The 11,119-nt window shown below is 39.4% G+C and overlaps 1 protein-coding gene across 1 annotated transcript in view; it reads left to right on the top strand.

The window, feature by feature from the left end:
* The first annotated feature begins 2,452 nt into the window (after positions 1-2,452).
* Positions 2,453-11,119, top strand: part of LOC110946945 (nuclear GTPase SLIP-GC-like) — a 67,415-nt gene continuing 58,748 nt past the window's right edge. The window contains exons 1-2 of the mRNA XM_051941170.1: positions 2,453-2,497; positions 2,646-2,727. Coding sequence (XP_051797130.1) covers positions 2,661-2,727 — 67 coding nt within the window. The 5' untranslated portion in view covers positions 2,453-2,497; positions 2,646-2,660. The remainder of the gene's footprint in view (positions 2,498-2,645; positions 2,728-11,119) is intronic.

The following is an 11,119-nucleotide window of genomic DNA, read 5'->3' as shown; positions in this document are numbered from 1 at the left end:
AAAACAAACTGTGTCCTCAATAACTCTTTCTTCTTGCAGGAGACAAGTTGAACTTCACTCTTCTTGGTGTTGTTTTCAGTGCTGAGGATGTCTGAGATCATTATTTTGTGAAGCGCAGAGCTTTTAGTTTCATGAAAAAGGTCTTAATTTCAGACAGGCTTCAATTAGAGATCAGATGTCATTTCTATACTATCTTGTTCCACTGTTAATGTGAACTAGAAACTTCTTCATGTTTGTTGTCAGAAAAATGTTTTCATATTGTGAAATTAATCAGAACAGTAAGTCACGGCATGCACTCCACTTCTGCTGTTTTCTTAGACAGTAAGTAACCAGGAATAAAAGCAAACATGGACATTTTTTACAATAACTATGTTGAAGAAATCATTTTTATAGGCAAACATTTATTTACAAGAACAATCCAAAAGCATTTTCAGTGAGGCCAGCTTAAAATTGATGGTACAGTAAAACAAATAAATTAAAAGAAGCATCTGAAATGGAGTACAAAAACAAAAGTGTCAAATATCAGTGACTACTGTACTGATAAATTAGTGTTAGGACAGCGAACATTGCATTGAAATCAGATTGTGAACTGTTGGAGTCAGCTATACAGTAGGTAATTGGATAAATGTTAATTAGTTCATGCAGGGACATACACAGTGAATGAGATATTGTCAGTTTTTAAGTGTCTTCATCTGATGCATTGCTGACAGCCAAGACTGCAAAACTATCTTTTTTCTTTGTGTGTCTGTCACATTCCTTTATACGAGAGCGAGAGGGAAAATCTTTGAATGTAAATTTTGACTTGGATGATCATAGGTCAAGGTCATCGGATTGTAAAAGTTTAATAAAATCAGTTGAACTGAAGTGGCTGAAGTTGTATTTATTGAACCTAGAAACTTAAAAAGAACAAGTAGGGATAAGTTTTGTTAAATGCAACCAGCAAAATCTTATAATGTAAATACAGCTAATTGAGTAAAACAATCAGAAACAAAAACGATAAAAGATCACTGAGAGAAAGAAGAAGTCTTATCAGAGTTGTTCCATCAACCACTCACTGATTCTACTGCAGTAAAAACCTGTTTCAGCAAGTAGCTTCTGTTAGTTTTACCTCAGGGTAAACAGAGTGAATTCTTGTTTGAGTTCATGTGTTTGGGTGTGTACAGCGGTGAATCTACCGTTGGTCTGTTGAACCATGAAATTATATAACGTGAACACTGATCCAGGAAGAGTTTCAACATTCAAATGACTCAAGCAGTAAAACAAAACGACCAAAGCTTTCATCTTGTGATTCCCTGATTTCTACACTGAAACATCCCTGTTAGAACTGAAATAACAGACGTAGCCTACATTCACTGACTTCCTGTGATTAGATTGTCTCTGATGTTGAACACTGCTTGATGTGTTTAACTACCGACATCGATAAGAAGTTTTATTTTGCTGCGGCTCCACGGTTAAAGTTGTGTTGGCAGAGAGGAGAGTGAGAGGTGGAGACAAACAGGACGAGTGAAATCAAACACCAGTGCAGACGTGTTGGTGAACGACGGAACAACAAACACACAAATTACATCTGATGGCAAAATAACATGCAGAACTCTGACCCTCCTGCTGTGCTATTCTGCACTGATAATCCTCTCAATAAGAGGCTATAGATTTGTTAGATAGAAAAACAATGTTCAAAAGTTGGGGATCATCCAGATAATTCCATGTTTTCCACTTTTATCCATGTGCTAACATAACTGAACAAGGGTTTTCTAACCATCAATGAGGCTTTCAGCACCATTAGCTAACACAATATAGCATTAGAACACAGGAGTGATGGTTGCTGGAAATGTTCCTCTGTACCCCTATGGAGATATTCCATTAAAAATCAGCTGTTTACAGCTACAATAGTCATTTACCACATTAACTATGTCTACACTGGATTTATCATTCATTTAATGTTATGTTCATTGAAAATACTGCTTTTCTTTCAACAATAAGAACATTTCTAAGTGATCCAAACTTGTGAATGGTGGTGTACATGCTGAAAATCTGAGTGTGATTTTATTCTATTCTAACTTCAAAGCCTTCAAAGCTGTTTGTTTCCTCTAAGACACAACTGAATGTCACATTTCCTTCATTTATTTATTGCTGCTCTTTGTCTTCTCTCCACTAACTCTCCTGTTTTTTTTCAGATCCAGCCACTCCCATCAGCTCCGAGTCAAATTTTCCAACCTTTTTTTGATCACATGAGCCACACCTGTTTATCTGTTCTTTATTCCTGGTCTGTCTCTGACTGCAGGTTTATTCCTGCTGCCTCTCTCATAGAGTTTATTTTGTTCTGATCTGTTCCTTTTTTATAGAACTCTCCTGTTTCTTAACTCCTGTTGTTCCTGAACTGTTGCTGCTGTATTTTTTCCTCATGTCTTTGGCTGCCTGTTGCAGGTCTGTGTCTCTCTACTGACGTTGCCCTCCTGAACTCCTCACCTGCTCTGGTCTGCGTTACCTTCAATATCAGGTGAACCATTTAAGCTTCGATCACAACTCAGAGCTGATTCATCTTCCTGTATAAGCTCCATGTAAATGCAGTTAAGGGGTAATTAATCACAACACTCTGAAATGTTGAGCAGTAATGATTGATGACAACATTTTCATTTATCTTTCAGTTCCTGTTCTTGGTCATGGATGACTTTGTTTGTAACAAACTGACTGAATGGGGTCTTAGTGAGCTCATTGATAGATTTAAAGGTAAAGTATGACCATATATAATTGCTTTGTACAGTATTATTCATTATTGATGTGATCTGTCAATAATGAAACATAACATGTACTAATACAGACATAAAAATGCTGCAGCATTGTTCTGCTGGTTCTATTGTTCTCATCTGTGAGTGAACAGAAATACTGATGGTAAAACATTTGTACATCATCACACAGAACAAGCAGAGACATGAGCTTTGCTGGAGCATCTTGTTGGCTGTTAAATAAAGTTACAGTAGAAGAGAATGAAGATGCATTCAGCTCATACAGCCACTGACACATTAACAGCTGTGTCCACATGTTTCACTGCTTTATGGGATAGATTTCTGCAGCTATTTGAAGATAATGTTTATTTATGTATGACAAAGATTTAACTTAGTATCCTGACTTACAGATGAAGAAATTGACAAGGAAAGTCTGTATGATCTTGCTGATAAAGACATTAAAGACTTGATCCCAAAAATGGGACCAAGAGCAAAATTCAACAAACAACTCAAGCAGTTAAAGGTAATGTTCTGCATCTGAAGATATTCTGCTCACTTTAACATTTGGTGTCATAAACCTCACTAATGTAGATGAATGCTGTTACAGGGAACTTTTATTCAAATTATGATGATGTCTATGGATAAAAGTTTAGAGTATCTCATTGACAATAATATTATTTACAAAGATTTTTGATTATCTTTTTGTCACCAGGAAGAACAAAACACAAATCAGGCAGCAGCAGATTCTCCTGTTCCAGTAAGTTAGTTACAGTTTTATTCTGATTAGACAGGATTTATTAAACAGATTCTATTTCCATTTTCTGCTCAAACTTTTCCATGACTTTACACTTGCATTAAATGATTTCTGCAGAGTCAACAGGAGCGTGAAGAAGCAGCTGATTCAGTTCAGGTAAGGATGAATTTTACATGTGATGAGTGGACATGCTGATATTCTGGACCGTAGAAGTACAAAGTCGTGTAAACAGCCAGAATATTTTGTAAAGTTTCTTGATTAAATTCTGTTTAACAATCAGTTCATATTCATGTTCAGGTTTTACCATCAACAAGTTCTCAAGGTGAGATACACAGCCTCTTATTGATTATAAAATATAAAAATGATTCTCCTAAGGAGACACAGAGGACAGGAAACTAACCTAACTTCTTTTGTTTTAATCAGGGAAGAGAAAGTTGGATCTTCAAGGTGAATCCAGCAAATGGAAATCACCAAATAAACGACAACGTGACAATAAAACCCAATCATACACAGGTAACTACATTTCTTTCTGAACATTGTCAATCAACAGCTGATTTCTGGTTAACCCTTTAAGCTTCAGTCAATTCCAGCCGTTTTCAGTACAAAAAGTCGCTAATATTCTATTTTTAAATAAAAAAAATTAGGAAAAATACGGGGAATATTGGACGGGCATCGCGAGGTGCATTTCCTTGAAAATGACCGATTCGTGGATTTTATACCGACTTCAGGACATGTTTTGGATAAAATAGTTTACTGGCTTGTGTCATCCGGATGTAAAAGGTTGGATTATGGCCGTTTTTTGTGGAATCTTTTTTTTTGTGTGTAATAATAAACCCGGAAATGTGAGTCGCGCTGTGTGCGTTGAAGCCGTGTATAGAGAACGGATGGATGAATATTCGTTTTTGTTGGACAAATGTGTTTTTCTCACCCGCTGTGGTAATCGCATCTGAAAGTGGTTTATACCGGCAGATTCATGAGAATCTAAGCTTTCCATCGGCGTATAGTGTTTGTATAATCGTGTTTGCAGCCGTCGGACATTCTTGAAATTCCTATGCAAATTAGTAGGTGTACCGCCGGCGGTACACTGAAGTTTAAGGGGCTAAACTTCTCTGCAAAGCAAATACTTTCTCGTTGGCTTTCTGATGTCTGAGGCACTTTAAAAAGATCTCATTTTAACAGTCAACAGCATGAATATATGTAGATATTAAATTCATTTTGGAAGTAGCTAAAGTATGATCCACTCTGAGGCATCCTACATTTACTTTGTAGAGAAAATTCCTCTCATGTTTCACATTTTTTTCTTTCTTTCCTTCTTTTTTAAAAGTTCACGACTCTGTGCAGTAATTGAATAAACTGGTTCATGCTTCCATCTGAATAGTTCCTTATTTTTACACCAACAGAATCAATCATACTGTCTGATGTGAAAAATATCATGGGATCAGTTCTTGCTAGACTTCATCGCCAAGACAACACGAAGCTCAATGCTTTCCTGAAGTGAGTATTAAGTTTTCCTGGTCTACAGCTGACCATGAACCAGATCCACAGAGAGAACAGAGTTTACTAGAAATGACAACAGAACACCGTATGGCATCAGGACTTATCTGTAATTAGTTAACCTTTAATTTTTACACTAATATCAAGATTTCTTTTACAAGGGAGTCCTGAGAGCAAATTTCACAAAAGATCAGAACAAAGAAATTATTCGCTCAGAAAAAGATCAGAAATTGTTCTATATATATATTTTTTTAAAATGCTGATTACCACGTCTAAATGAAACTTCAGCAGGCTGGTCACAGACAGATGTCTTCTTCAGTTTGACACACATTGTTCGTGTTATTAGTATTTTTAGTGTTCGTGTGAATATTTCTCAAATGACTTAGTTAACTAATTTAAATTCTTTGCAGGGATGAAATCCATGATCTGGAGACAGACAAGAGGGAACTGATCGGTGTCTTTGGTAAAACTGGAGCTGGAAAGAGCTCTTTGATAAACGCCATCATTGGAGAGAAGGATCTGTTGCCCTCTGGAAGACTAATTGCCTGTACCTCAGTCGTGATTAAAGTGGAGGCAAACATCAAGTCCAAGTATGAAGCAGACATTGAGTTCATTACACTTGAGGTAAAATGACCTGTGATGTCGCTTTAAGACTACATCCACTGGTTACACTACATACTTTTACTGACAACTAAGTTGTAATTATTTTTACTTTTTAGGAGTGGAAAAATGAGATTTCGCCACTGACACGGTTTAATGGTATTAACAAAGATCAAGAACAGGAAGTTGAAGACAATGAAGTTTACCGTGACCTTGTTGAAAAGCTGTCAGTGCTGTATGGAGATGAATGGAAAGGAAAAACCCCAGAGGAGCTCATTGAGAAAAAATATTTCAGAGAAATCCCAGAGTTCCTCCAGTCCAAGAAGAAATTGGCGTGTGACTCGGTAAGATATGAAAGATTTACTTCATAGAAAGAATTCTTGTCATCAGTCTGATGGAGTGAAATGTTATAAATTCAGAATTATTTAAGATTACAATTTAGCCTTTTCAGATTGGTTTAGTAAACTATCCATCCCTCCATCCATCCATCCATCCATCCATCCATCCATCCATCCTCTATACACCGCTTTATCCTCACTAGGGTCATGGGGGGTGCTGGAGTATATCCCAGCTGACTCGGGTGAAGGCAGGGGACACCCTGGACAGGTCACCAGTCTGTCACAGGGCTACATATACAGACACACAATCACACTCACATTCACACCTACGGACAATTTAGAGTAATCAATTAACCTCAGCATGTTTTTGGACTGTGGGAGGAAGCCGGAGTACCCGGAGAAAACCCACGCATGCACAGGGAGAACATGCAAACTCCATGCAGGAAGATCCCAGGCCCAGGCCGGGATTTGAACCAGGGATCTTCTTGCTGCAAGGCCAAAGTGCTAACCACTACGTCCACTGTGCAGCCCGGTTTAGCTAACTAAAAAAAAAAAATCTGAAAAGCACTTTTTTTTAAATAACATAATTCTTATGGATTTGTTTTGAATTTGATGAATCTGTGCTGCAGATCCATATCAATGTATTTAGTAACAAGAACATTTATTAAAATAATCACATACGTAAGAATGCCAGTGCGTAAGTTCTCTTATTAATATTCCTTGGACTGATGAACCTAATTTTCACCCCTTACTCATCCAGCATTTTTGAGAAAACCCATCCAAATGATCAAAACACGTGACTCAATCAAGAAAGGTGTGCTGTGACTTTTGGCAATGAGTTGTTGTATGTTTTTTAGAAAATTCTTGAAAAACTGAAAAAAAAAATCCACATTCAAATGAATTGGAAGTCAGCCAGGAAACTGCCAACACCAGCCATCTTTAGAACCCTGTAGCTCTGGTAGATTTTACAGTAGAGACCGTTTAAACTTTATTCACATTTTAAACAAATCACAAGGCTTTGGATGTTGTTTGTCTAAGTCCATGTTTTGGTATCTCTCACAGTTTTAAGGTAGTCACAGTTTGTTTTACAATTTAGAAAATTCTGAATTTTTCTTTACCTGTGATGTCACCCACTGTAATTTTGACCAGAAACTTTTTATGACAAGAAGTGTCGTTAAACTAGTCTCCCCACAGTTTCTCATCTATATGAACAATCTTTACACATTAATGTAGGTATTCTGTCCTCTTCCACCATGAGTGAGTTCCTTACTGTAGGAATAATGTACTTTTCATGAATCATCTCAGAGCTCAAAGTGACCAAAACTCTCACCCACTCCCATTGTATTTGAATTCCAAAGTTTCAAGTGAAAATCAGAAACAGTCTTTCTAACTTGCCACCAAATCTGCAGAAAAAACAGAACGGACATGAAAATACATCAGAATGTTCACAAGATTCTGCTTCACATGATCAAAGCTTGTTTTCAATACGACTTAGTTTTTGAGCTGTGATGGTTTGTTCCAGGGTCTAATCCTTAGTCTGTCTGATACTCTCTGCTCCCAAACTCTGAAGGGAATCACTATAGCAACCAGTGACTGACAGCTGATTGGCTGATTGATACTGGACTTAGAAAGAGGAACTTCAAACATGGCTGCCTCCATCATCCATCCATCCATACATTATCATGCACTCCTTAATCGCTTAATCTTCATTAGGGTCACGGTGTGGGTGCTGGAGTCTATCCCAGCTGACTCTGGTGAAGGCAGGGGACACCCTGGACAGGTCACCAGTCTGTCACAGGGCTACATATACAGACACACAATCACACTCACATTCACACCTACGGACAATTTAGAGTAACCAATTAACCTCAGCATGTTTTTGGACTGTGGGAGGAAGCCGGAGTACCCGGAGAAAACCCACGCATGCACAGGGAGAACATGCAAACTCCATGCAGAAAGATCCCAGGCCCAGGCCGGGATTTGAACCGGGGATCTTCTTGCTGCAAGGCGAAAGTGCTAACCAGCAAATAACCTCCATCGGTCATCTATAATGTTATAGTGGGTCTATCAGCAGAACAATCTAAAAGCAGCTTCAAGGCAATTTAGCACAGTTGCTACTGATGATGTTAACAAAGTTTTGGTACATGTTCTAACATGTTTTACCTAAGTCTGACATGTTCTAACATGTTCTAAAAAGTTCTGACACGTTATAACAGGTTCAAAAAGATTCTGACACTTTCTAATTAGTGCTGCAACTAATGATGCGTCAACTAATCGTCTGAGCACGATACGTCATCAAAAGCAGAAGTGAGCGCGCAATGCAACAGAAATCTCCATCTGACCAGAGCGCGGAACACGGACAGACATCAGCGCTGCATCGTGCATACACTGCTCAAAAAAATTAAGGAACACTTTTTAATCTAAGTATTGCATCAAATCAGTGAAACATGTGGGATACTGATCTGGTCAATAAGTAACTGAGGGGCTTTTTAGTCAGTTTCAGCTGCTTTGGTGTTCATAAAATTAACAACAGATGCACTGGAGGGGTAACAATGAGAACCCCCAAAACAGGAATGAGTTTACAGGTGAAGGCCACTGACATTTTTTTCCTTCTTAATGTTTTCTGACTGTTTTTCACTAGTTTTGCTTTTGGCTAGGGTCAGAGTCACTTCTGGTAGCATGAGGTGATACCTGGACCCTACAGAGGTTCCACAGACAGTCCAACTCCTCCAGGATGAAACATCAATGTGTGTCATCACCAGAAGGTTTGCTGTGTCTCCCAGCACATTCTCAAGCCCATGGAGGAGATTCCAGGAGACAGGCAGTTAGTCTGGGAGAGCTGGACAGGACTGTAGAAGGTCCATCAGCAGGACAGGTATCTGCTCCTTTGTGCAAGGAGGAACAGGATGAGCACTGCAATAGCTCTACAAAATGAGCTCCAGCAGACCACTGGTGTGAATGTTTCTGACCAAACAATCAGAAAGAGATGTAATGAGAATGGTCTGAGGGCCCAGCGTCCTCTGGTGGGCCCTATGCTCGCTGATCGACACCATGGAGCTTGGTTGGCAACACAGGAATTTGCAAGTCCACCACTGGTGCCCTGTGTTTTTCACAGATGAGAGCACTCTGTGCGTTCTGCTGAGTCCCTTTCTACTTTTAAGAGACAATTGAAGACTCAGTTGTTCAGAGAACACCTAGGCACTTAATCCGACTCCACCTTAGGGGTTGAATAAATCAGGTGGTCCAAAACCCAGCACTTATTTAGCGCTGACAAAGTAACAAAAAGGGGGGGGCAATTCTTCTTCAACTTGATGGCAACACCTTTGACCAATCACACTTGAAGCACTTTTTGCACTTACTACAAGTTTTTCCTTATGTCTGAATTCTTGCTTGTGTTGTACGTCGCTTTGGACAAAAGCGTCTGCTAAATGAAATTGTAGAATTGTAGAATTTTAGAGAGCAGGTTCACCCTGAGTGCATGTGACAGGCATGAAAGGGTCTGGAGAAGCCGTGGAGAACGTTATGCTGCCTGTAACATTGTTCAGCATGACCGGTTTGGTGGTGGGTCAGTGATGGTGTGGGAAGGCATATCCATGGAGGGACACACAGACCTCTACAGGCTGGACAATGGCATTCTGACTGCCATTAGGTATCAGGATGAAATCCTTTGACCCATTGTCAGACCCTACATTGGTGCAGTGGTCCTGGATTCCTTCTGGTGCAGGACAATGCCCAGTCTTATGTGGTAAGAGAACTCATGCAGTTCCTGGAGGATGAAGGAACTGATACCATTAGCTGGCCCCCACGCTCACCTGACCTGAATCCAATAGAACACCTTTGGAACATTATGTTTTGTTCCATCCGACACCATCAGGTTGCTCCTCAGACTGTCCAGGAGCTCAGTGATGCTCTGGTCCAGTTCTGGGAGGAGATACCCCAGGACACCATCCATCGTCTCATTTTGGTGCTGTTAAGTGCAAACAGTGCTGTCACTGAGCCTTTCTCCACCAGAATTGTATATTGGTAACATAGACAAACATACATAAGTAATGGAGTTTTCCAAGAGAGTGTGCAGACATATTCCGTAACACCAGTGTGTATTTTTCAGGACTGTAACTGTACAGAATTCACACAGTATATGACAGAGTGCAGTTTGACATTTCCAGCTTTGAGAGGTATTATTTCAGGAAGCTTCAAGTGGGCGTACAGATGGAGACAGATGCTAGCAAGCAGGGCTGGGCTGATTAATTCATGTGCATATACAATGAAGGGATTTATGACTCATATTTAGTGTCAAATTTCTCAAAAAACTGTTTAGAATGTCTGTTTGTGCTTGAATGTTGCCGTGTCTGACTGTAGTATTGGTTTAATGTTATGTATTACTCAACATTTCTTGAACCACTTTGCAAAAAATTATAAATTGACCTATTTGCACAGTTTTGCATGAACTTCTAAAGTATATAGAAAATACCGAATCAGTACAGATGTTGAAGCAATTTGTGAGTATTTCAACAGTATATCTGCACACAAGGTGTGCAGGTGTGTAAAATAGAGATCTTAAAGAGGCACTTTTTGGTGATTGTAAGCCTCAGAATGAGCACATTTTCCAAAGCCGAACAGGAAACTGTGGAGCATTAATAATGCAAAATTAGAATTGCTCAGCTGCTGGGTTCTGTCTCGCTCTCTTCATCCATGTGGTCGCAGTCTAATTGATTTTTGCATTTCTCCAATCTGGCAGCATCTGAGGGGCAATTTTCATGTTGTTCCCGCTGAAGACTCACCCAGCTAAAATGACTTCAAATGTGGTCAATTTAAGAGAGCAATTTGCTTGAAATTGTAATATTTAAGAGCAGCTGAGCAGCTTGTGGAAACTTTATCGTGAGGAGAAGGAAAGCCCCGAACTGCCTCTCACACTGAACACAAAGTCGGACCGCGTTGCATCAGCGCAGCCTGTAGTCACGTAATCTCCTGTTCACTGTTCTCATCTCTGGCTCAGGGAGAACAAAATTCACTTGCTGAAACATTTAATCATTAATTACTTTTCGACAACGTGTGTGTCTTTTGCGAGGTTTTCCGGGATTGTCCTGTATTTGTTACCGCTGACAGCAATGAGCTGTTGCTTCACTTGCCAGGCTTCAAAGAGCCACCGCTTTCACCCCACAGACGCTTTTCCCTTCTGAAAGCTTTGATCTGATGAATAAAAAATACAC

Source organism: Acanthochromis polyacanthus, chromosome 21, assembly GCF_021347895.1.
Source record: "Acanthochromis polyacanthus isolate Apoly-LR-REF ecotype Palm Island chromosome 21, KAUST_Apoly_ChrSc, whole genome shotgun sequence".
Taxonomy (NCBI): Eukaryota; Metazoa; Chordata; class Actinopteri; family Pomacentridae; genus Acanthochromis; species Acanthochromis polyacanthus.
Note: the sequence above shows the minus strand (reverse complement) of the source record. Positions and strands in the feature narration are given on the sequence as shown.